The 27,236-nt window shown below is 46.5% G+C and overlaps 1 protein-coding gene across 2 annotated transcripts in view; it reads right to left on the bottom strand.

Annotated features, from left to right (window-relative positions):
- Positions 1-27,236, bottom strand: part of PCSK6 (proprotein convertase subtilisin/kexin type 6) — a gene marked incomplete at its 5' end in the record, with an annotated part of 176,723 nt that overhangs the window by 124,297 nt on the left and 25,190 nt on the right. For both annotated transcript variants that reach the window (XM_080914064.1, XM_080914065.1), the window contains one exon: positions 6,207-6,311. In XM_080914064.1, the coding sequence (XP_080770190.1) occupies positions 6,207-6,311 (105 nt within the window). The remainder of the gene's footprint in view (positions 1-6,206; positions 6,312-27,236) is intronic.

Raw genomic sequence — 27,236 nt, 5'->3', positions numbered from 1 at the left:
AGGCACCTGTTATGCAAGCCACCCGGTCAGTCTGTGACCCTTTGTCACAACAACTCTAGCAGACACTGGCTCACACTCCCCTAGTCTGTCATTTTGGTTTCAGCAACATTCTCCGGTTCTCCTGTGGGGGTTAACAACCACCGAACTGGGGTGAACCACAATTTATATCTAAAACATTTAGATAGAAAGCTGTTGATATGCGAATGAAGTTAGGTAGCCATTGTGCGCCCGATGCACGGGCCTGGTCTGTGAAAACTGAGAGACATTTCAATAAACATTTATTTGGCATCTGTTAGCTTTTACTGGGTGACTGCTAGGCTTGTAAAGGGATTAAAAAAAAAGAAAAAGAAAGAAAGAAAAACTAGATGCAGCCTTGGCTCTCAACAGCTTCGTATTGTGTTGGCAAGGAACTGTATTTCAGTGACCAGGATCCTCTCCCCAAGAGAATTCATCAATCTGGTTGGTTTGCCTTCCCAATCTTCTCCACTGGTTCTGTTAGGTGTAGCACACTGGATGTGCTACTCCCTAGCCCATTCTAGAACTCAGAGATGCCCTAAGCATCTTCTGTTTCTGACACCAAACAGATCCTAAGCAAACAACTAGTCCTGATTGGTTGCTATCAAATACTGCGATGTGCACCCATCCCAGGCCAAATCTAGAACACAAATCCACAGCTTATAAGAAGAGCAAGACCATGCCCCCAGGCTTCCTGGTAGTGGGAATAGTTGAGATCAGAAAGAGACAGGGAAAGATAGGGAGCGACCTGTGCAAAGGCTCAAGAGGAATGAAGTATGACATCATGGGGGGACTACAAAGGCTGGTGTTGTTGGGCTCAAGGGGCCACAGGAAGCCAAGAGGTGGGAGTACAGCCCACTTGGGACAGTGGCAACAGGGGGCTTCAGAGGATCCCTTGGGAGTGGAGGGGTTAGCTGGGGGTCAGAGGCAACATGGAGGCTCACCGGAGGGCAGCCTGGAGGACATTGCTGTAATCAGGATTCAGACTTGACAATACAGGAAGAAGGATGTCCCTGACCAAAGAAGTGAGTGGGGGAGAGGGCAGCTGCCAACTCAAGCCTGAGAACCCAAATGAGTACCTCTTCTTTGAGGCCGTAAGGCCTTTGATGTCACTAAGAAGTGCCAAATATGCAGGTAAAATTATAAAAATATTGTCTTTTGAGCATTTAAAATTGGTGCATTTTAAAACTCAAACCCTTTTGCCATTGCACCTAAAATCAGTTGTGCTGTTCTGAAATGGGGAGAGACAGCCACCAGCTCGTGGCGGTTGGTCTTCAGTACTGCTTGGGAGGAGTGGTGGTCTGTGACACCCAGTCAGAGTGATGGAACGTTATCCCCACCCATATGGGCAGATGATCCTGGGCAGGAGCAGCCTGCCCATTGCATAGTCCATTGGCCCCGGAGACCACTGTGGTCACTCACTGTGTGCTGCTGTCTGCCAGGAACTCTCTGTTTGTTATTCGAACGGCTCTCACACACAAACTGTCAGATACAATTCCATCTGTGGTTAATGGAAAGATCTGTTTAAATGTTGCATCACCGCTGGAAAGAAACCCGAGCCCTGATTAAACTCTAGGGCAAAGTCCCATTGTGCTATGCAGAATGCCCACTGCAGACCCCCAAAATCACGCTGCAACTGGGAAGCATCAAAGTCCCAACAGGAGGCACCAACTAGAAGGTCCCCACAGCCTAGAAGCAGGCACTGAAATTTTCTCCAATCACATCACCATCTTTCCATTTTCATCATCCAACTGGCTGAGAACCAAAGGAAAGAAAAGGGCTCAACTAGAGTCATGTAGCTAAAATGTAAGGCTTGGAAGACACAGGCAGCAGCATCTAAACTATAAGCCAGTTTGGAACAGAGTCAGAACAAGTAATTTTTTAAAAATTTGTGAGCCTTTTCAGCTATTGGCTGAAGCTTCCGTAACATCTGCCCTTCTACAAATGTTTAGCAGAAGAACAAGTTAAAAAACAAATGGTTTCATTTTGCTTCAATGACAGTCTTTAGAGAAAACCAGTGACCAATACCTCATACTGGGAACACAGAGGTTGTCCCCACCCCCACCGTGATAGGGCTGATCAGTAAAGCAAAACAAGATGGCCCCTTCAGGAGGAAATAAAGCAAAGGTTAATTAACGTACAGAAGGGAACAGCTCAGCAGTTAAGGGCACTGAGTGCTCTTCCAGAGGACCTGAGTTCAGTTCCTAGCACCTGTATGCTGGCTAACAACTCCAGTTTCAGGGGATCCCGTGATCTCTTCTAGCTTCCACAGGAACTGCATGCATGTGGCGTAGACATACATGCAGGCCAAACAACCGTGTACATAAAATAATATGTATTTTATGTGTAAAGGAATGCGAAGATAGAGACGCCGATAGAGAAGCTGGTAGAGATGAGCGTAGGGAGCTGCCTCGCAGGGGTGACACGGGTGTATGTGTCTGTGTGTAGATAAAGACAAGCATCCCTCCTTCGCTGCCCCCCCCGTGTTCTGTTTAAACAAATGTACACTTCATCCATTTATACAATGTTGGGGTGAACTGTAAATCCCATTGCTCATCAGACTCCATGGATACAACAGAAACCGAAGGTAATTAAAATAAAATACCATCTGCATTCGATTGGATTTTATCCTAAAGCCCTATAACATTCATTTCCTGTTTGGTCATTCCAGCACATGGCTAACTACATTCCAAACGTCCCTGAATAGCATCAGATCATCTTTTCCTTTTGTTAATAATATTAATCATAGACCTTTCCTCCCAAGTGTAAGGGTATCATAAAAGGCTAATGGAAGAAACTGGTTCCAAGAAGGGACAATACTAAACAATTCTGTGAGACAGCCAACTCAGTCAAACTGGTAGTGACCAGGTAAAGTAAAAAATGCATCAGACAGACAGCAGATTCATTTGGCTTGCCTTGAAACTAGACTATGTAAACAAGGTGTTTCATTTGCAGTTCAGAATTCCTAATTGGTCTCTATGCTTTCCCTGGGGTTGAAGCTTTATTTAGAACTGAGGGAGACAATCTGCCAATCACTGGCATGTTTCAGGCAGGGCTGGGACCGGCGGGCTTTTCACCTTTTTCCTCTTTAGTTTTTTTACTGGCAAGGCGCTTTGATGGCAGTCCTGCCAGGAACTAAGAATCTCGGTAAAATGAGTTTTTATTTGGAAAAGGCTAACTGCCAGAGCCTTGCCCGAGGAAATCTGTTCTTCCATCTGCTTACTTCAGGATACAGCTGCAGGGTATGGTGGCTCACAACTGGAACACCAGCATTTGGGAAGCTGAGGCAGGAGGCTTGCCATAAATTCCAAGTCACCATGGGCTATAAGGTGGCTTTGGGGCCAGCCTGTGATATAGAAGGAGATCCTGTCACAAATAAAATGATACAACTAATCCCTGGGGAATACTGCAGGGAGACCCAAATGGAACACAGTCCTTTCAACACACCCAACATGAATCAATGGACCAGCTCAGCTGTCGCACACAGGTAGGACGAGGGTACCCAGCCATGGGAACCTCTTGGAATATATCCCTGCCACCCTGCCTGCAATGGCCCAGGCATGAGCCTTCTGCCCCAGCAACACCTGGGCCTCACCAATACGAGAACTACTGAGCGGCTGTGCATCCCACACTCGTATGGTTCACAAGTCCAGCTAAGTACCTTAGGAAGGTTTAAAGCTTTCAGGGCTGGTGGGTCTGGTCTGTAATCTCAGCTACTCAAAAGGCTGGGTCAGAAAGATCAAAAGTTATCTATAGACTTTGTTTCCTAATAAAAAAATACAAAAGGGGGCTGAGAACATAGCTCAGTGGTAGATCACTTGCTTATTATTTAGGAGGCGCTAGGTTCATGCCCCAGGACCTAGAACAGAAACAAAACACCACAAAGGTTTGAAACAGAAGACAAAGTATTCTCTGTATGTCTCCTATTTCGACTCTAAATTTGTCTGAATATCAAAAAGCAGTTTTAATTCGTGGAAGCTTTCTTGAAAGGGATTGGGGGCCAAGTCTCTTAGCAAAGAGCCCCCCACGCCAGAGCATTCTCCATACAAATACTTGCCCCCACTATTTAACTCCCTGAGACATAAGAATTTGAAGATGCTGGAGATTTGAGGAAAAGAGAAAGCATGCTGTCTTTACAGGACATATCAACTACTCTCTCAGAGGGAGACTGTGGCAGGGTAGTGTGGTGCTAACTCCTTTCTTAGCTTAGCCTTTCTCCTAACACAGGCAATGGCTCTCTTTCAACTCACAAAACCCACCACAGCTCTTCCACTTCCGGCTGTGCACCGGCCTCCTGCTCACTCTATAAATTACTCCCATTCTGGAAGTGTGAGCAGCTATGGCTTGGCTTCCTGAGAGAAGGGAATGCCTCGTGCCTCTGAAAAGCATTTCTTCACGTTCTGTACTGTAGACACAATTATAGCCCCATGTAATTAGGCGAGATGGCATGCTTTAAAATGCCCAGACACATAAAAATCTGTTATTAGATTCCTTTCCTTGGCGCAGGAATCACAGAATTAGTGGAATGTCCTTTACCTGTATCCTTGTCTTTATTCATCCATTCTTCTGTTTGTCCATCTGTTCATCTATCCACCCACTAATCCACCTATTCATCCAGCCAAGCATCCATCAATCATGTATCCATCCACCCATCTATGCCTCCATCAGAAGTACCTTTACTCACACCCTCACTAACTCACCCACCTCTTTGCCTGTGTAACGTTCATCTACTCATCCACCCCTTCATTAGCCTGTCCATCCATCCATCCGTCTGTCTGTCCATTCATACATTCATCCATCCATTCATCCGTCTGTCCGTCCTTTCACCCACCAACCTATAAAATGAACTCACAAATACATTCAGGATCTCTGCCTTCCATGCCCTACTTACATGAGTCGGGGCTACTTCAACTATACTCAAAGCTGCATGACCATAGAGTGTTGGCCCAGTAATTCATCACTGTGTCCAGGGATAGACTGTTTCTCTCCCTTCCCCCAGCACTGTCAACACAGTGAAGCCATGATGGTCAATGGTGTGGTTTGTGGCAACATCAAAATCCCATTCTTCCACGGAAACTATTGTAAACATTCTCTGGAAATGACCGAAATAATTTTTGTGTGCCAGACAGATGGTGAGTTCAGACTAGCATTTCAAGCATTGCTCTTAATATGAGATGACTACCATGTTTACAAACACAGTGGCCTATCAACGGCCACACCTCCGTGTAGTTAGCACTGTTTCTCACATGCATGTCCTTTTCCCTTACTGCTCGAGCTGTCACCAAATTTGTGCTTCAGTTTTGGACAGCCCAGTTGCCAGCTTCACTGCCCTTGCTGGAGGCAGAATAAACCACACAGCAGGAGTTGAAAAAGTATCTAGTGAAAATGAGCCTGTGAACCTGTGAAAGACCCACCAGCCTGGTATGCAGTTGTGATCTTACCTAGTGCTGCTGACCGAAATTTGCTAACATTAATTTCAAATACAGGTAGAAAGGACATATAAGTTACTGACTCAGTCAACATGGGTTACATGAAAACTTCAAACTAACTTACTTAAATCTGAAAGATATCACATGAACATCTTAAAAAAAGAGTCATACTTACTGCTCCAATGGCAACAATTAAGATACATATTATAATAACCAGGAAATTTTCTCTCTGCCTGATTATTAATTTTATTATTAAATATTTGCTTTAAGGGTTTAGTTCATTGTTAAGAATCATATATACATAAATATAGTATAGATATTAATACTATCTATAAATATATTAATGTATAAATAATATTGTTGTTAATTAATAATATATATTAATAACATTAATTAATAAGATTAATGATATATTAACAGTTGCATTTTTTTATTTTTAAAAATAAATAATCTTTTATAGTACTGGGAGTGAACCCAAGGTCTTGTACATGCTTGGCAAGGGCTCTACTACTGACCTACAATCCCCCAAGCCTTACTGATTTTTAAAATATTGATAAATTCCAGCTAAAGTCAAGTCTGATAAAGATACAAAAATTGAAAGCATTTAATAGATCTGGCATGTTGCTCTATCTCTGCTGCCTTTTATTCAATGTAAATACAGAAATTAATCTTTGAGACTAGAAACCCATTATGGTCCACTTTGAGGAGGGCAGAGCTAGATGCTCAAGTCCATGGGAAGTAATCGTGCCTGGAGGTGTGTACCTGTGGGTCCATTCTGAGGAAGGTGTGGGGGCCCCTGCTACTCAAGGTCGATCTCTTGAAGGTCTTGCTGTGGTAAAAATGATAGTAATCGTCCAGGTTTCCAATCTGCAAAACAAAAAGCAGGTTACCACTTTCTAAAATGCCTCAAAGACATTTCAAAAGCCTCCTTCCCACAACTCAGCTTCCAGAGAAGACACCCCACCACCACCTGTGCCTCTGGCAGTCAGTGTTTGGGAACCGGAAGGATGGTTTGGATAGTTCTTTTCAGATAAACAACCCAAGGTAATGTTTCTGAGAAAGCATACACATCTCACTGGTTAATATTGTCTAAGTTTATACTATTGTGGCCAAGATTTTTGGACACGAGTTAGAGTTTATTTTGGGTCCAGTATCACTGAGATAGCGAAGTTAATGTCAAGTCAGGTCTACATCAAAACATCCATTATAAACATCCCCCTTCCTCTCCATACCACGAGTAAACCAAAGCCTCTAAGAATGGGCCTGCCCTCTCAAGTTCATGGAGGAAGCCAAAGAAAACACACAGCTCCATCTGCCCAGGGACTGTATGTAAGAGGTTGAATGAGAACACACAGCCCCCTGTGGTGTCCCAAGTTTCCATTACATTGAAAGGGGTCCTGAGGCCTGATTGTCCCATCTTCAAGGAAGGTTGATACTCATGCCCTCCCAGTCATGTGGACTTGCCCGGTGTCTAATAACTCTTGAGTGTGAGGACAACATTGCTTTCAGAGGCCGGTGTCCTAGCTGTCACTTGCTGCATTACATCACTGGTTAGCCAGTGGCCTCAAGAGCAGAGCTGGAACATGCAGGTGGAATGAAGTTACACAGACACCTCTCAGCCACCTGAGTGGCTGACTCCAGAGGGACGGAGGAGTAAGTGGGCCACCTCTGGACCCACTCCTGCTTTCAATTTCAGAGTTATGTGTAGTCAGCTTAGGTGGAAAACATGTCATGGAAAACGCCGCGATATGTAATCCATGTCATATCATTGCTCTATTCACTAGTTGTTCATCTCCTACCATGCCTGACTTACAAACGAAACCTTATCACAGGTATGTATGCATGTTTAGGGAAAAATACAGTGGGCACATCTATGTATGTCTACACACACACATGGTTTATAAGTACATACAATATATACTATAGTACATCCATCTGTATATATCATATACACATATATACGTGTGTGTGTGTGTGTGTGTGTGTGTGTGTGTGTGTGTGTGACTGTGAGTATGGATGCCTCCATCCCTATTCATCTCCAGCCCTTGTGAGTTAAATGGATATAAAAACTGCTTACCCTTGGACTTTTTTGCCTTATTGATTCCTCTTGAATTTAACAGGGACTAAAGTTTACCTAACAGAAAACACTGCCCATTAACCCAACCTCACAACCACTGTTGGCTGTAACATGTAGATGCCCAATAGAGATGACGGTGCTGAGGAGAGACCTGGGGGGTATTTAGATGCTAAGATTGGTCATTTTCACATCTCTGTATAAGATGGGAACGTGTACACATGAGGTTCTGCTGGGTTCTTTGCTGTCCTTAGATGTCTTTGCTAGCCAGCCTCCCAGAGCCACTGCTTCCTGACCTGGCTTTCAGGAGACAGCCTTCTGTTGTTAAAATAAAGCCCCTCATAGGGACTCCACAAGAAGACCAACAGAATCAACTAATCTGGACCCATGGGGGCTCCCAGAGACTGAACCACCAACCAAAAAGCATACATGGGCTGGACCTAAACCCCCACACATGTATGTGGCAGATATGCAGATTGGTCTTAATGCAGGTCCCCCAACAACTGGAGCAGGGGCTGTCCCTGACTCTGCTGCCTGCCTGTGGATCCTTTTCCCTGACTCGGCCACCTTGTCTGGCCTCAGTGGGAGAGGTTTTGCCTAGTCCTGCAGTGGAATGATAAGGGGGGTCCCCCCTTGTCAGAGAAGGGGAGGGGGGTGTGAGAAGGGCTGCGTGAGAAAGGGACTAAGAGGGGGCTGTGAATGGGATGAAAAGTGAGTAAATAAATTAATCAATGGGGAAAACAATAAACAAAGCCCCTCCACTTAAATTTGTTCTGACATAGTCTGTTCTTACACACAAAGAACTTGAAGCATTGTGACAGTCAAATGTCACCTTCTTGGTGCCAGGACGCTCGGGTAGTGCTAACAAAGGGTAGCCCTTACTGGGTGCTAGAGGTGACCCTCTGACTCCTCTTCAAGGTCCCTCCATTCTCCCTTCAGGTCTGGGATGCTATGGATTGGGACAACTCTGTGCACAGATCTTAACCCCTTCCTGTTGGAAAACCTGCATCTATCCTCTTCGGGTTTTCATCTCATGAGACTCCAAGTACCAGTTTGCAGGACCAATTGCTTCCAGATCTGAAGGGGATACCTATGTACATGAGGGGCTAGCAGGGCTCCCAGAAGGCCGTAAGTATTGTCACCATTATCCACAATTCTAATTCTCCACTCATTTTCTGCTTCAAGGCATCGTTTTTTGGCCATGACAAACTTCGCCGCTCCTGTCTTGCACATAGGTACTTCTCTTCTTGCAGGGAACTCTCATTGTTCATGTCTTCAAACTACTGATCCAAAGGTCTGCTAGAGCAGGGTGGGCCTGTGGCTACCAGAGACTTACTAGATGGCAGCACTTAGTAAGTTTGCTCACAAGCAGTCGCTATCCCTGCTGAGTGTCACATAACTGTTGGTCTTGTAAGTCTATGTACTTAAGCCAGTTCCCTCTTAGGGGAATAGGTAAACAGGTGAATGAAATTTGCTGGCAAAGAAATAGACCCTACACTGAGCCACCAGCCACTGAACAGAGATCCTGGAGGCCATTCAGGAAACTACTGGTCTCCAAGTAGCTGGACCAAGCCAAAGGAGCCATCCCGTCCCTTGAAACAAGTCCCAAGGTCACTCTGTCTCTTTGTCTCTAGGCCACTGCGAACATCCTTAGAAATGGCCTTAGAAATGGTCTCTACTGATGAGCTGTTCTCTTGGAAGAAGGAAGGGAACAACTGGTCCCCATAACACTAACTAGGCAAACGGCCTTAGGGATCAGCAGTGCCCAACACTGCACCTGTTCAGACACTTGTATAACTCAGCAGAAGGGTTGAGTTCCACTGCAGATGAGAAGGGAGCACCAGCCAAGGCATCCTCGTGCCCCTGAAAAGCTGGCTGCCAACACACTGAGGCTCTGACCACTTTAGTGAAGCCACGTAGCATCTGTCCTTTTGTGCCTGCCTCGTTTTGATTAGCATCATGACTTCAAGGTTATCCATGTTGTATGATGTATCTTTGATGGCCAAGAACATTGCATTGTGTGGATATATCTATCTATATGCTGATGGACATGGGTTACCTCTTCATTTGGCTATTGTGAATGTCACCACTATGAACGGGGTGTGCCAATATTTGCCCAAGTCCCTGCTTCACTTCCTTTGGGTACATTCCCCGGTCCCACTTCTAGCATCACTGGACAGATCACACTTGTTTGCTTATGTAGCCACTTCCTGTTGTTTCTCCTTTGCTGTCTCAGCTCTTCTTGGATTCTCACCTGACCTGTCCCTGCAGCACTGACTCGGGTTGCAGTTCCTGAGCTTGAAAACTCTTTCTGGCTTCATCTCAGGTTGTCATGAGGAGAGAAGGCAGGATACCAGGGTGGCAGGTCCAGGCTTGGACAGGGTCTCTCTCAGGGATGCACTCTCTTAGTTCAACAAGATGATACCGGAATGTATTCTGATCCTGACACAGGTTAGTCAGAGGGATTCACTGCTCTGTGACTCTGATTCCCTTGGACTCTCAGTCTTCCCATTTATTAGATGAGGCCATTGTATGAGGAGACTGAGGCCCCAGTGTTATATGGGAAGGGGGGACTCCAAATTTCTGAATTAGCAACACCACCACTCTGCCTCAAGACAAGCAAAGGCAGCGACAATAAAGGACATATCTACGCATACCACTAAGACCTAAGATGACTGTCATCCATTTGTCATATCTTCAGGGTCAAAATGACAGTGTAAGAACATAGGAATTTTCTACCTGAGAACATGGGTGGCTACTTGAAGCTACTAATTGCACCAAACTCCAAAAGTAATTATGATTTTCCCTATACATACATACTCACAATACTAATTAATTAATTAGTATTACAAAAATTACAAAAATAATTAATAAAATTAAGCACAGAGTTTAATAACAAAATAGAACCACAATAAATATAGCTATATCTACTATATAATATACTACACATAACCTTATCTGTTTGAGTGTAAGTTATAAATGAAATGTATAAACTGATTTCCAGTTTTTAAATTTAATGTCTTTAGGCTATGGTGGATTGTGGGTTAACTACAACTATAAACGGTGACCCCTCAGATAATGAAGGGCTCCTACAGACAGAAGAGGCAGGAAGCACAAAGCTTTTTCTGGAAGAAAATGGGTGCTGGGGACTAAACAATGAACCTCACATAAGCTAAGTATGTCCCACTGAGATATATGCCCAGCCCAGAAACATCCTTGTTTGACACTCAAATTCACATTAACTTAGCTCCTCAGTGGTCTGTCTCTCAGTGGGCTGTCTCTGGGCCATGGGCTGGGACAGTTTATGCCAGACACTGACTCTGCCGCTATGGTCAGTGGGCACAACTCTGCACACCACCTCTCAAGCCGGTCTCTGAACAGTCTGTCCTTACAGAGATGTACTGGATGCTTCAAACGCGTCCACGCACAGGCTGAGGGCAGCTCCTCTCCCTTCCCCTTTGTCGGGGACAGGAGAAACCAGCTTCAGCAGACCTACAGCCTTCCAAGGACCCCGTCTGCTTTTCATCAGCAAAGCTGCCTGCAGCAGCGGAAGGCACTGTTCCTTAAATCTTTACATAAAAAAAAAAAAAAAAAAAAAAAAAAAAAAAATCCAATATGCTCTTTTCTCCTTTCCTGCCCATGGTATTTTCTCGATGTGTTCATTAGAATCAGTCTCTCAGAGAACTATCCAATACAACAATTCGCTGAATATCAAATGCTCATGTTTCGCTACTCAACATCAATATGTAACTATATACATTAGTTGATAAAATTGGTAATGTCATTAAAACATCATTAAAGGCCTTGCTAAATGATCTCAACCAGACACTGGAAGAAATGAGATCAAAAACTCACAGAGAGAGGAGTCAAATGCAGTTTAATTCTCCCTGCCAGGAGGTACCATTAGACATTTCAGAACGTTAGGTAATGTAGGTATACAGGTCAGACAAGGGCGGTACAAAGAGAGCATGGAATTGGGAGCAACCATTCTGTCCTTCTCTGGAGCTCAGCTTGCACTGACTGCACCTACCTAGGTTGGCATCAGGTGACCACGCCCATCCCAGGCAGCAAGCTCAAACGTTCAGATGAATTCACAACCAAAGCAGCTAGCTGTTAACCCTAATGTCATTTTATAGGTAGGGGAACTGAGGCATGGGACAGGGAAGTAATGTCTTCAAGACCACGTATCATGCAAATAACATAGCTAGGGGTTCTTAGGCGCCAAACCTCTATCTCTCAGTGCAATTAAAGAACAGAAGCTGCCACGGAGACGCCAAAAACCTGACTTCTGTTCTCAGTAGGATGTTGTCCACGCAGGGTCCCATATCACAGCTTAATGCTTCCAGGGCAAAGTATGGGGCCAGGCATTAAGCTCAATGGTATATTTTCCACCATGCCTCTGTATGCATGTGTGGGTGGATGGATGGATGTTCAAGTTATATGAGTACCTGTTTGTTCTGCTGTAAGATATACTAGTATTAAGATACATATGTGCATATATGTTTATTATATATATTCAGATGTGCCAATTTATAAAATGTGTGTATGTATATAGATATGTATGTGTTTGTGACTGTGTATATATGTGTGTGTATATATATATATGTATGAGTGTATTTTACATATGTATATGAATATGTAGGAATTTGTATATGTAAATACGTAAACATTCAGGTGTGTGGATACGTGTGTGTGTGTGTGTGTGTGTGTGTGTGTGTGTGTGTGTGTGTGTGTGTTTATGCAGGGCTTGTAACCAAAGCCTAGCAAACCTTTGATTTTCCCATAACTGTCAAATCAAATGGGCTGTTGGGGCCTGTGCTGCCTGCCCTAATTCAGAAGCCCTGGGTCTATGGCTACCCACTGTAATATGCTTCAAAACAGGCAAATAGCTCCAGTAAATCTGCTGTGAGTTGGGTCTGACCTCAGATAGAGGTTCTGGTTACAGAGGCCTGGGTGGTGATGGGGCTTGTGGGTTCTGAAGCAGGAGAAGCTGAGCCTTCCCCAGGAGGCTGCTAGCAGGTTGCCCTCTTCCACCCCTATCCCCAGGACACAACTGAGGGCCACTGGCTCCTCTAGAGCCTCCTCTCCCTCCACCTAGATGGGTCCTGAGTACCCTGCATTCTCATGGCTGAGGTGTTGGGAAGCCGGGCCACGCTCTCAGCATCTCTGTCCTGAGGCTTGGCACAACACATGTGTCAGCAGACAATGACTCTCAGACAACCGAGCTACCGCCATTGCTTTGCACCCGCCTCCCCATCTGGCCTTACTCTCTTCTAGTATGGTGGGAGGTACCACCCGACCTTCTCAAATAGTCCACGGTCATCCCACGGGGCAAGTCTTTGACGGGGACTAGGCCCCAAGGTGCTGTGCTGGCCCCTTACTTTCTCTAATATCTCCACACTGTCATTCTACCCAGCCTGGCACTGATGCAGGGCCACCTCTCTTGTTTCACATACTGGCCTCTGTCCTTCTCTTCTCTTGCTGACTCCACTAGCTCCTGCGATTGTTAACCTTACGCTAAAGCCATTGTTGCCACCAGGAAGCCTCCTCAGATGTCCCAGACTCAGTTGGCTACCTATGGCCATCATGACTCTTTTCCTTTGGCTGAAAACAGCAGGGAATGACGGTCCCTGTCAAGATCTCTGGTACACAGAAGCTCAAAAAACACATGGTAAACAGAGTAAATTCCAGGATTCCAGCCCCAGATGCTACCAGGTCAATACCGGTGAGGAGTTCTCATAGCCCAGGGAGAGTGTGCATCCAGAGGGAAGCCTGGCAGCTCCTTCCCTTCTGGGCATAGCCTGCCAGCCAGTCCCTGTCTCAGGACAGCTGTGAAGCTGGAAACCATTGTGCTGTGGAGTTGAGGGACAGGCCGACAGTTGGTGGCCTGGACAGACTTAGCCTCTGTGCAATTTAGAAGGCACAGCTCCTCGTAACCCAGGAGGCTGGAGTTTATTCACGGGGAGCAGAGGTGCTCCCCCACAGATGGGAGCATGGAGGACGCGCAGAGCCACACAGGGGAGGATCTGAAGGAGATCCCGAGAAAAGTATCTGAGCAGACTCCGAGCAGTGTCGGAGCAGAGTCTTGAGTCTTTATTTTCAGCATGAGCGCTTACTCTCGTGTTTACAGAGCCCAGTAGGCTGCCAGCTGGAGCTCGCCCTGTACTCTTCAAGACAGTGTCTACTTGAAGGAATGAGGGAGGATCGACAGTCACGGATCTGTGTCTGATGTGCAGCAGGACCACTGCTGAGCACCAGCATCCACCCCAGACGACACGGAGTCTTCCAAAGGTCCACCAGCCCTGGGGCTGGAAAGCTGGCTCTTCCGGGAGTTGCATAGTTTGGACTGGACAGTCCAGGAAAAACATCATCCCACCTCCCCAGGCTGGAGGGGCTAAACCTCGCCTCGTGGGAACAGCTGATAAGCAACCCCGGGAATGTCCCCCTTCAAGGTCTCCACAGGAATGGGGAGTACATTTGTAGCTTCTGACTGCAAAACCCTTTATCGCTCTTGGAGCCTGCCCTTGGCTGGACGCAGACGTCGCCAGCCCTCCTTCCTGCAGCTGCAGCAGGCTGGCTTCTGGAGCTCCTGGGCTTTCTTTGGGCTGACATCTTCCAAAGGCCTTGGCTTTCTGGAAGAGTCCATGTCTCAGTCATGGTCCCCTGGGCTCAGTTATATAACGCTATTGATCCCAGTTGGTCTGCTTGAGAAAAACACAACTAATTAGAGCCCGTAAAAGCCTACACACCAAATTAATTCTGAATTGCTCTGGTGACTTCCTCCTAAAAACGTTATAAATAGAGATTGCCACCGGGCCTATATTTAGCCTACACCGGGCTACCTGGTATTTATAATTAAGGAAATACAGAGGGACAGAATGGACATTTTGTTGGTTTTTTTAAAGCACTATTTCACAAACTGTTTCCCATTTCAGTCACATATACACACAGCCACATTCTGTTATTGCGGTAATTACAGTCCCACTCGAGTTAAGACACTGCACGATTTCTCAGTCCTTTAAAAGTATGTTCTTGAGCACATACACACCCAAACAGTGCAATTAAACTGGCCAACTTCCTGCAAATCCACAGGGAAAAAAAAAAAAAACCCACATTAATTTTGATTTTGTAGACTTCATTTTCTTTCCCTTCAGCGGCTGAAACAAACAGCCTGGTTTCTGATGAGGAAGTCTGACTTACCCACTTGGCCTGGGCTCATACTGCTCATGGCCACAAACAGCCTGCAGCATTAATTTTGAAGATCTCCTCTCTAAAGACCTTACTAGTTAAAAGATTCTTAGCGGCTGGTGAAGTTCATTATTGTTCTTCACTCCTGATCCTAATGCCTTGTGTGTTCACTTCCATTTTGTTTCTACTTGATTTTAAAAGTAATACATGTGACCCTTCCTCTTCTGAAGTCTTCAAACAAATGCCATGAGGACAGAGGAGTGGCTTGTGTAAGAAGGGCACAAGGAGAAGGCCTGGGGTAGCCCAGGGCAAAGCACTACTGCTGTAACTCAGCAAGTGAAGAAGGCATTCCCACAGGCAATGGAAAACCTGGGGAATCTATAGGCAGAGCGGCCCACTTTAGACATCTAATATGAGCAAGTACCCACCGTGGGGATGAAAATCAATGAATACTTCAGATGGGTAAGCCACAGGGGCGTGAGCCAATGTATCAGTGCATCAGGAACCATAAAAGCCAGATTTCCCAGCATTAGGCGAGGTCGTTCATGCGAGGCAGAACTCTTGAGCATTCTTTGGTTTTAGGGCTGGAATTAGCTGTTCTTGTAAACTGTTTGCAATGCACATAGAGAAGTAAATGCATGCGTGCCGCGGTTTGGAAAAGTGTCGCCAAAAGGCCCATGTGGTAAAAGCTCAGTCGCCAGCTTTGGGGAGATGAAAGAACCATTAAAGGAGGTGGAGCCTAGTGGGAGGAAGCCATTGAAGGACGAGTATAAGCCAGTGCCTTCCCTGTCCTGCTTCTTGGCTGATAGTTTTGGCCCACTGTACACTCTCAGCTTGGCTACAGCAGCAGGGCTCTGGGCTAAAACCCCACAAACAGTGAGACAAAAATAAGACTTGCCTATTTTTGTCAAAGGGTCATACATGAGGTGTATGTAGACACAGATGCACAGTCCCAACCTCCCCAGCGTACCCCTCAGAGCAAACAATACTCCAAAGCTACAGGGCCACCAAGAATACGACCCTCGGCCCTCATGAATACCATTACCCTACTGGAAAGAACAGGGCTCTGTGGGCAGTGCCTGCTTCTGGGACGGGAAGGCAGAAAAACATGTGGTTGCCATAGATTGGCAGGAAGCAAGCAAAGACCCAAAGAACTCTAGAGATATTTGAGGATACAGAGGCCAGACAGAAGGGCACCCACTGACAACCTGGGCACAAAGCATCCCAATGAGCTTCTTCTAAAACAAGAAACCATGAGTCTCTACAGATATGAGAAAGTCAGTAAGAAACTCAAGCTTTCTGCTACGTTTCATACAGTTTCAAAGTAACATTACACAAAATACAATTATGAAAGCAAAAAGAGACATCTTGCTGCGGAAATCTTGATGAAAATCGCCGGAGTCAAGCGACCTACAGAAGCATCACCGGAGAAGTGATGAACGTGAGCCAGGGGTTGTGGATGCTTTGGGATGGTTTGCCTCCTCCGGGCTGGAATTTAGCCCCTACCATGAAACTTTAAGATGATGGAAACCCAACCTGATACTTAGAGATGACATCTTCCAGGGGTGACGACAGTTAGATAAGCTCATATGGGGAGGCCCCATGACTTGTATCTTGACAGCTTTATAAGAAGAGGGAGAAACACCTCAACACATGAAGATACTCTTCCTGTTTTCCTGTCATGTTATGACAGCCTGAGCCAGCTTGGTACCCTGCCAGCAGGGAAAGCATCACTTGTATAGGCCATTGACTTTGGACCCCGAGAACCATGAGCCAAAGCAAACATATTTTTCTACATAATGTACCCACTCTGTACTATTGTTATTAGCAACAGAAAGCAGGCGAAGATGTGGTCAGGTGCCATGGTAACAACCAATGTCCCTCCTGTAATACTTCCATCAGGACCTGACACACCCAACTAGAACGATGCTGAAACTGCTGGCCTAATAAGCAAAAAGGATTTAGGTCAGGTCAGGGAAGCAAAAACAAAAAACAAACAACGACAACCACAAAACACCCTTAACAAATGCTTTAGATGGGAAGAGATCGAACAACACTGGAACCAAACACAAAGGAGAAATCAGCCACACTGAGCTGAACTGCAGACTTCAGTATTTTGTTCATGGGGTTTTGTGCATTAGCTGTTACTTGCATTCGTGCTGGAGTCTTTTGGTACCTCCTCATACTGTGCCCTTCAGCCACATGCCAATCTCACTCCGTCCTATGACCACCCTGCTAATGGGACTGCTCACCAAAACATAACCCTGACTGAACAGAACCCTTCTTTACACTGTCAGCCTTCTGTCACTGTAACAAAGTACCCCAGGCAGTTAACTTGTGATGAGAAAACGTTTGTTCGATCTGACAGTTCTAGAAGTCACCATACACAGTTAGGTAGTCCTGGCTGCCTGTGATGAGCCAGAGCATCATGGGGGGCACACATGATAGAGCAAAACCATTCATCTACAGGGAGAAAGAACAAACAGAGACAAAGGGGTTGGCCTTCTGTGGGCCCCTTTGAGGGTATGCACCCACATCCAGACCCACCTCTCAAAGGGTCTACCTCTTCCCAATCACAGCAAGCTGTGGGGAGCTTTGGAAGTCAAGCTTCACCCCCGGCGAAGACAACTGTTGGGCGCCCGAGGACAGTGAGGCTCCCAGGTGGGGACAGCCCTGCAGGTATCTTTTGCAGTTCTATATAGACCATCTTGTTTTTGTGACAGTGTTGGGGTTGACGAGACCAAGCCAGCAACAGTCTCCCCAAGAGCATGCATTATGGATGCTAACTCTCTGGACAGCTTGTCATTGGTTTCAATTTTGTTCTTTCACTGCAAATAAAACAAAGCACCTCACCACCCAGTTCCCTTTCCCAGTGAACACTGTGATGGTTTGAATGAAAATGGTGTCCATAAACTCATAGGCAGTGGCCTCAGTGGAGGAAGTGTGTCATGGGGGTGGGCTTTGAGGTCTCAGATGCTCAAGTCTGGCTCAGTGTCTCCCCCTTCCTGCTGTCTGCTGGTCAGGATGTGAAACTACCTCTCCAGCACTGTCTGCCAGTGTGCTGCCATGCTTCCCACCATGACAATAGTGGGAAACCTCTGAACTGTAAGCCAGCCCGAGTGTTTTCTTTTATAAAAGCTGCCATGGTCATGGTGTCTCTTCATATAAAACCCTAACCAAAAACCAGTGAAAATATGGACTAGTCAGGCATATTAGTATTGAACAGCCTTTGCCACATGGTGAGTTTAGAGCCATCCTGGCTTACGTGACACCCTGTCCCGATAAGCGAACAAATAAATAGAATTCATGGTTTAGAAGACAAAAGCTGAAATGCTTCGACTCCTGTAACATATATCTGTGCCCCTCTATTTAGCTCTGTGTTGTGAATGACAGATAGGTTATTTGAACTGCATCACTATTCCCTCCTCTAACCAAAGCTAAACCCGAAATGCCCCGGAGTACTGTAGAAGAAAGAGAAAGAAAAGGGGACTTATTCCAAAGAAGGTGATCTTGAGATAGGGAGGCTGCAGGAGGCGTGGACCTGCCCATAATGGCCCCAGGTCCGAGCATCTCACCGTTTGTTAGGACTCATGACCCTTCCATAGGACATCTACCCTGCAGCTGACTCATTACTAAGGATGGGATCACACTGTGTGTCCTTGTTGCCTGCTAACGACCAGGGTCTAACTACATCTGGTCTCCATAGTTAGGAGAGATGGCCCCAAACCCAAAGGGCAGGGATCTCATGACAGGAAGCAGGGATCTCAAACTCTCCCCTAAGAAGCCGATATTCAGATTGTACATGAGTTTTATACCAGGTTTTTAACACTAGTGCCTCACTTAAATGTTACTATGACTGTAGAACCCACCCCTCACATGTCTGCAGGTTTTCAGTGGCCTGTGATCCTGGCAGCATCGGACACTGGCTCAGACTTTCCTGTCTCCAAAAGGCCCCTGGTTGCTTTTGTTTCCCTGGGTGTAGAGGAAACAGGGTGATGGTGGCCTTGCCCTCAGAAAGCCCTAGCTGAGAAATTCACAGGCTCAGATTTGCTCATAGCCATGAGTACCTGTGCCCCTGGGCACAAATGGCTGTGCACAGCACAGAGCAACGGGGGCTTAGTGCTGGGTGCTGCTTGGTCTACTCCATGAAGGAAGGCCATGTTGGAGGAGACTGTCAGGTTACCAAAAGAAGGTGGGGAGAAGAAAGATTCTATAGGACTTAAACTTTAACATCTGAAACTCTCGCCGGAGAGTAGTTATGCAAAGACAGCCAGAGGAACGAATCTTCAAACTTCTCACTTTAAAAACCAAGACTCTCCTATATAGAAGCAAAAGCCAGAGCTGTCGGCAACAGGTGCATACCCAAGCTCACAGAATATCGCTACAGCCAAGAAGGGAACAGCCCAAGTGTCCATCCGTCTGTGGCTGAGGAGGTGACTGTGGAATGTACCGGTGTGCCGTGGAAGATGGTTCAGCCTCGGAAAGGAAGGAGATGCAGACACAGGATGCAACGGGGATGAGCTTAGAGGACACCAGGCTAAGTGAAACAAGCTAGTACGCATGGGAGAGTTCACTGCTAAGAACATCGTAGTAGTGAAGCACCCAGACAGGAAATGGGATATTGGCGTCGAGGCTGGAAGGAAGAAGGATGGGAAATGAGTATTTAACACGTAGTTTCAGCTTCGAAATGGTTGTAGGGACCACAACACGTGAGCATGAATAGATGTAATGACACTCAACTGTGCACAGAAAAAAAAAAAAAAAAAAAAAAAGATTCAGATGGTATGGTCTGTTACTCATCTCTGATCGCCCATTAGTATACATTGTCCATGGTCTGTCCACACAGTTACTGAAGGTGACTTGTCTCCTGTGTCATATTGGAGGCTGTGGCTTCAGGGACTAGAGAGGAAGCGGGCACAGCAGATGCAGGGAGGCTGCCAGCTCTCGTGACTAGCTGCCACAGACCCAGGCAGCTCTGCCCCCTCCTCCAGCCACCCCCCATGGTGTGGTGTCCTTTAAAGGTAGGATACAGGAAGAGAAGGAGGTGGCAGTCTCCTCAGAGACGGACACGATGCTCTGGCCCACCCTAAGTCTTCAGTCCTGGATTAATACATAAGAGGGCCTCAAACATACAGCAAGCTCAGCTTCCTTTACCTTATCCCCATCGTGAGAGGCAGCCTCGGCTTGCATAGAAAGATAGCCCAGTGACCATGTGTCTGTGATGACCCATAGTAGGTTATTTTATCAAAATGGGCACCTCAGGGTTCAGGAAGCAGAAAACTTCCTTTTTTTTTTTTCAAACAAAACAAAACCTTGTTGTCGGATGTTTTGCCTGCATGTGTGTCTGTATACCATGTGCATACACCAGGTGTCTATGGAGCTCAGAGAGGGTGTTGGATCCCCGGGACTGAAGTTACAGACCACCGTGAGCCAGGATGTAGGTCCTCTTGAAAGTGCTTATCTCGTAACTGCTGAGTCATCTCTTCTAGCCCCATATAGAGAAAAATTTTTTAATTAGATCTAGTTCATTTTATATTTCACACATGGGTGTTTGGCCTATGTACTCTTCTACGCTGATCCCCTTGGAGGTCAGAGGAGGGTATTGAAACCCCTGGAATCTTTTACCAGCCTCAGTTTCTCCTCTCTCAAAGGAAGAGAGGCACTGGCTTACTCTCCAGCCTCTTCATGCTAACACCTGTGGTCTCTGGAATATTTGCTAATGAATAACTTTGGCAGAGCTTTCATATTCAAAGTAAAACCTCCAGATCACTGATCAACTAAACTAATTGCTTCAAAGGAAAATGAGAGAAAGCAGTCCATCCGCTGCGCCCTCCCCAGCTGGGACTCCCTGACACAAGGTAGTGTCTTGCACCCTGGAGACCCAAGAAGACCCGCCCAGCCTTCTGTATCTCCTTGCTGACAGCAAGGCTGGGCAGGTCTGCCCCTGCCTCCCTCTCTTCCTCTGACTGATGCTTTCATCTTATTCAGCTACCACAGGTCTCCATGTACACCCATCCATTCCCCCATGGATTGTCTCAATATGGACGTGAGCAGCCAGTAGAGCAGAGCAGAGACCTAAGTATGGGGGACCCTACTTCAGAGAGGCGCCCAATAAAAACAAATAGAGTAAGATGGGGGAGACTCAAGAAGCCATCCCGGCCACCAGGGGCTCAGAGGGCATCTACCAAAAACATGTCTGTCCTAAGATATAAACAGGGACCTGCATTCTCAGAGGCTTACTAGTGAGAGCACGTCTAGTGTGCTTCCAATGAAAGGCTGGTGTTGGTGGGGACACAAAGGAAACAAGGAATTCACCCCCCAGTTATCTCCTTGCATAGCCTACAGAGAAAGTCCATTAGGACCTAACTCAGCAGCTGAGTGAGGTCTTGACTCTGAAGGCGGGCTGCTCACTGTTCACACTAGCTCTGCTTAATTGAAAAGGGACTTTGGGCAAAGCCCTTCATTTCTCTTTGCCTTCATTTCCCTTTCCATGTAAGGATTACAGTAATATTCCTCTGCCCAAGGCTGTGGGAAGGAAAACTGCAGCACAGGAAATGCTGTGGAGATGGGTACCTGGTAAGCTTCTTGAATACTGTTTCTCGAAGAAACGAACAAGGGTGCACCCCACTTTAGGAGGACAAATAGGCCAAATGAAATTGGTTGGAAGGTCAGATAAATTCCATTTGCCCTTCGGTTTCTTTTCGCTTTCAGCTGTGCCGCAAGCCCTCTGCATCTAGAGTTCTGCCTCTCTGAATTCAACTAGCTTCTCTGAAAACATTCAGAAAAAAAGGGGGTGGGGGTTGTGACGGCTGACCCATGAGCCAATTACACCTTAGGCCTACGAGGCTGGCTAGTACATCTGTACTGACATGTGCAAACCGCAAACAGACTTTATCCCCTGAAGAATACTACATAACAGCAATTCATATCATGCCTGCACTGTGTTAAGAATGATCAGTCATCTAGAGGTGATTTAGAGTTCGTAGGAGGATGCCTATAGACTCTCCATAAATACTGCACCACTGTATATGCTGAAACTGAGCACCCACAGGCCTGGGTACCCTTGGGGATCTTTGGCACCAATCTTTCAGATACCAAGAAAAAGGAAGACTTTATTGGTGGTTCTGAAGGGAAAATAATCCTACTGTGAAAGACTTTCAAAAGGTCAGTGTGAACATGATAGCGCCTTGCTGGCTAAGCCTCCACCCAAAGGGGCAGCAGGAGTGGAGAAAGGTGCTAAGGTGACGAGGCACACACAAGCATCCTAGGCATGTGACAGCACCTGTGTCTAGCCATCCACTGCCTTTTCCAGTTCCCCGACGCTGACATTCTTATCCACTTACTCTGACACACTCATCTGCATTGACAATATATGGCTGATTCCAGGCTGAGACATTTTTTAAGTCCTGGAGCTCTGATTCTGCAAAACAGATTCATGCCGTATGTCATCTCTTACGTTCACGAGTCTGCAAAGACAAATTCGCTCTGAGCTTGGGAGGTGCTCTTTGGGTCTGTGAAATCCTGTCTGATGTAAGCGTGCTGCCTGCTGGAGCTGACAACTAGTGTCTCCGATACCCTCGTCACCCGGTGCTGGTGACAAGTCTTCTCCAGAGATGCTGACTGGCTCTAGTGAGGCTTTCAATGATTCTGAGTGTGGTTGCCTTACGTGTCTTGCTTTCCAAGGGCTCCATAGCTAACTCTCATGTGATCAGAAATCACTCACACGGTGAGGATTTGATGCAGCTGCCAGGTGCCTTCTCTCTCAAAGAGTGACAGGCAAATCCATCCCATTGCCTTAGGGTGGGAACAGCTTGTGAGGACTAGAATGGCCACTTGTCAACCACAACTCCAGTGGTGTGCGATCAGTTTCTCCCTTGTGTGGATTTGAGATGCTTCGGTGAGCAGTAGGAGGGTTTAGTGGGTTTTCCCCATGGTTTTGATCTTAGGCACACGCCCAAATGCCCCAACGAAGCCAGGTAGGCAATATAGCCCAGTGTTTGCAGTCCCTGGCCCCCATGTGGTCTGGCTTTCCAGGCAAGCCCTCAACACAAACTCAAGCAAGGTCCTGGCTGGGTTTGTTTGCCTGTCCACGGACACTGTCCTTGTTTGTCCCAAGCCTACCCATACCCTGCCTTCCATGGCATTTTCTGCAGGTTCTCCGTGGTTCTTCCCAGTGCTGACACCCTTTAATACACTGCCTCATGCTGTGGAGACACACTCCCCATCATAAAATTATTTTGTTCCTACTCCAGAACTTGTAATCTTGCCCTTATGAATACAACGTAAATGTCTGATAAGCAGGATATAAAATATGTGACCCCCAATTCGGTCACCACGTACTGGTTGAGAAGCATTTCCCTGGATGGACTGCATGTGTTGAGCTCTCTGCAGAGTTGGGGCAGGCCGGCTCTTTTCAAAGATGCGTTCATTCTGCTATGATTTTTCCCTAATGCCAATGAAAGACACAGACTTTGAGAAACATCATTAGTTCTCAGGAGCAGGACTAATAATGACTTGGTACACTACTCTGTCACTGCACCCCTGCACGTGGGCCAAATTTAGCAGCCTTTGGTCTGTCTCTGTCAGGTTCTACATAAGTCTTCTGTATCTGCCTCATGTGAAAGAGAGCAACCCCCAGCCCATTGTGTTTGAGCACCAGGCACCACCTGCTTGTCTTCTGGACCAGAGCTGAGTGTGCCTGGAGGTTAATGCCGAGCAGCACCCCCCATTCTGCAGGTCTGAGTGTGGTTGCCTCTCAGACGATCCGGGATCCGATGAGGAAATGCAAACACAGCTTGTCTGGCAGGCAATCTCAGGCCTAAAGCATCTAGAGACCATGGCTGGGGTGACAAGGAAGTCATAAGGGAGTGAGTGGGACCCACACACTCCTGTTTCAGTCGCCCTTTAGTGTCACAGCCTCCTCCCTAGCACCTGCAGTGTGTCCCTGACACCACGGCCCACTGTTTCTACCTCCTCTGTGCATTGGACCTTTTCAGACTTCTTCCTGAGTCCCATGGCTACTCCTCCTCCTGAGCCCTTGGGAACCATATTAAAGGGGGGGAGGGAGTCCTCAAACAAATAAATTACTTATCTCCCCCTTTCCTCTTCCTCTGTGCTCTCTTATCTGCTTGAGAGCCCTTTCTAAAAGGTAGCATGTATCCTGTTTTCTCGGCCCTGTCAGCACCCTAGCTTAAGCCTCTCTCCATCTCCCCTGCACTCTCAGAAAAGTTCTGGGCTGTTCAATCACTTCTGCAGCCAAGAGGGAAGGGGCATACAGGAGCCAACAACACACTGTCACCATGGATCACCCTGAGGCTCTACTTCCCAAGTCCCATATCATCGCTCCTCCCTCCCAGTGGTGACTACCACCATTCCTGGGCTCACTTTCCTCCTCGGTCACCTTCCTGTCACTGGTGTGGGCTTTGATAGCCAGGCAGATGACTCTCCTAATTCCCTGGTTCTTTCCTTGACCCCTCATGCCAGCCCTGTGAACACAGCCATCGACAGGCCCCATACCAATGTCCCTCTATCACCACAACTTGATGACCTTGATCACCCCTGGTTCCAGTGCGACCTGGCTCTCCAATCCTTTAGACAGCGCTATGTCAACCATGTTCTCTTCAAACCCCAATGGCCTGACTTCTCTCTGTGAGAGTTCTGTTCTCACGGTCCTCATACAGTTGAGGACATCTTTGCTACATACATGGCCAATCACACTACCATCTTTGCCTTATAAAACTCATTATACAAATATGACCCTGCCCTATAGCCCAGGTCCACCCAAGCCCAAGCACCTGGCATTCTCCCTGTAGGTGCTTCCCCTGAAGCCCAGGAGATAATAACTCTCTCCTGACTGTGAGACAGGGTCTTTCCCCTGGGCCTCCAGGCCTGGGACACTCCTCCTTTTCTCCCTGGTCCTCTCTACAGAGGTTAAACCATACCCTGGCTTTCCCCTAACAGTACTCATGTTACCCTCTAAGCTCAGGCCCTCTCAGCTTCATGATGCAGCCAGCCAACTGTTTCAGTTGCCCTTCAGCATCACAGCCTCCTCCCCAGCACCTGAAGTGTGTCCCTGACACCACAGCCCACTGTTTCTACCTTCTCTGTGCATCAGACCTTTTCAGACTTCTTCCTGAGTCCCATGGCTACTCCTCCTCCTGAGCCCTTGGGAATCGTATTAAACCCTACTCATCTACCAGGTCTCCTGACATCAGAGGCCACACACACAAGGCTGGGTCTCAAGCCAAATCACAGAAAAACATGTCACAGAAGTGGACAAGTTTGGACCATGTTGCCAAGAGGCAAGCTCCAGCAGACATAATGCTACCCAACCCAACGAGGGGACGACATTCTTCTCCGGAGACTGCTGAAGTCCCAGAACCTAAAATACATCTCTTCAGCATCAAAGAATTAATTTCCAAGACAATATCTGATTTGACAGCAATGGTTAGATGCTGGTAACAGGAAGAGATGAAAAGTCCCACACATGTAGAAATACATTAGCATACATTAGTTTACATGCTCGACCCATGTGGACTTCAGATATGCATAATGTAATGACGTGAAAATCCTGACTCATGAGCATCACTGAATATGACATCAGAAGGGCCCTGTAGCCCCTCCCACAATGGCTGAAGCCGAGGTGATGGGCATTGATGGGGTCAAGCGTCCAGCTACAATGGTATTTTTCAAGTTCAAGAAAACAGAGAGGAGGAGGAGAGTTCAAGTTAGAAGAGCTCTGTAAAGTAGAACATAAATTAGTAATAGAGAAAAGTTAAGCAGCCGGAAAGACTTCCTTCCAAACCCAGCAGGAGAGATAAATCTACCTCAGTACAGACACTGCGAAAATAAAATCACTCGGAGAAGGGGAATGACAAATGAAAAGAAAGATGCAGCCACGGATATAGCCAAGAATTAACGGGTAACACAGAAACACTCACCGGGACGGTAAGCTAACGTATTTGACAACTTAAGGCAACAAGAGCGAATGACTAGAAAATTATGATTTATGAAACTATCTAAAAAGGGATAGTGGGACCTTCTGGTAGAGCCGCTGAAGCAGTGGGAAGCCTCCCATCTGTCACACAGAGCACATGGGGACAGATCTAAGAGTGAACCCTTCCAAACGGTAACGAACAGACCACCTCAGTCTTGTACAAACTGGCCCAGAAAGCAGAAAAAGTAAAATTTTATGAGCTGGGATAATATTAAAGCCAGACAAGAGCTGTGTCGGAAGGCTTTGTTTGGCCATGAGTGTGGACTCTGAACTCCCAACCATCTTTAAAAACCAGATTCAGTGGTGAGTAGGCACCATAAGCCACCAGGACCAGGGTAGATTTAGTCCATAAATGCAAGAGCATTTGAAAGTCAATACATTTAACTCTTTCTAATTAAAAGTGCTTTTGAAAATTCAAAATCCCCATGATTAAAACTTCTTAAATTTAAAGGGCCAGGAAGCTACTTCTGCAGTAGAGAAAGAGGGACAAAAGCTTCTATGAAGACCCTACTCCACCCCCCAGAATACACACCCTGTCTCCAAAAGGTAATAGCCTAGACAGGAAGCCAGCAAAGAGAACTCTTAAAACCTGTGGTAAGAATGCAGAAATGTGGGGCTGGAGAGATGGCACAGATGGCTCAGCAGTTAAGAGCACTGGCTGCTATTCCAGAGGGCCCAAGTTCAATTCCCAGCACCCATGTGGTAACACACAACCATCTGTAAGCCAGCTCCAAGCAATTTAGCTCCTCCCCCCATACACACACACACACACACACACACACACACACATAGGCATGCATACATGCAGGCAAAACACCAATGCTCATAAAATAACAGCAAGTAAATTATTCAACAACAACAACAAAAAGCACGCTGAAGTGTAGCTCTTCAGAATCGATAGCTTCTGGAGGGGCTTTGGGAGGTAGAGAACTCGGTTTTCTTTCAGGGGCTGGTCACTGGGCAACATGTAACACAGATTAGATTTGTAGGAGATTTTTTTTCTTTTTTTGAGGGTGAGTGGCAGGAGGGGAGGGGGACCTGAGAGGACTGGGAAATGGGTATGGTCGGGATATATGATGCAAAACTCCCACACAATCAATGTAATACATGGTTACGGTGCACCTGCTGCTCTTCTACAGGACCCGGGTTCAATTCCCAGTTACCCACATGGCAACTCACAACTGTCTGTAACTCCTGTTTTGGGGGTTCGACACCCTCACACAGATATACATTCAGGCAAAACACCATTCCATATAAAATAAAAATAAACAAGTGTTAAAAGCTCAAAAAAATACTATTAAAAACATGTTGAGGAAAAAAATTTTAATTTGGTAAAAGAAAGGAACTCTCTTAGCCTGTTATGAGGTGATCTACTAAAACAAAAGAGCAGACAATCATAGGACAGCTCACCAGGATCTTAATACCGGGAGATAGAGGCAGAAGGATCAGGGGTTCCAGGCACCTGAGCTACATGTGTTCTACGCCTGGGCTTCTTCCAACTCAAAAGATAAAACAAACCCCACACCAAAAACAA

Source organism: Micromys minutus (assembly GCF_963924665.1).
Source record: "Micromys minutus genome assembly, chromosome: 3".
NCBI lineage: Eukaryota > Metazoa > Chordata > Mammalia > Rodentia > Muridae > Micromys > Micromys minutus.
The sequence above is the reverse complement of the archived record's forward strand: the minus strand, read 5'-3'. Positions and strand labels throughout refer to the sequence as shown.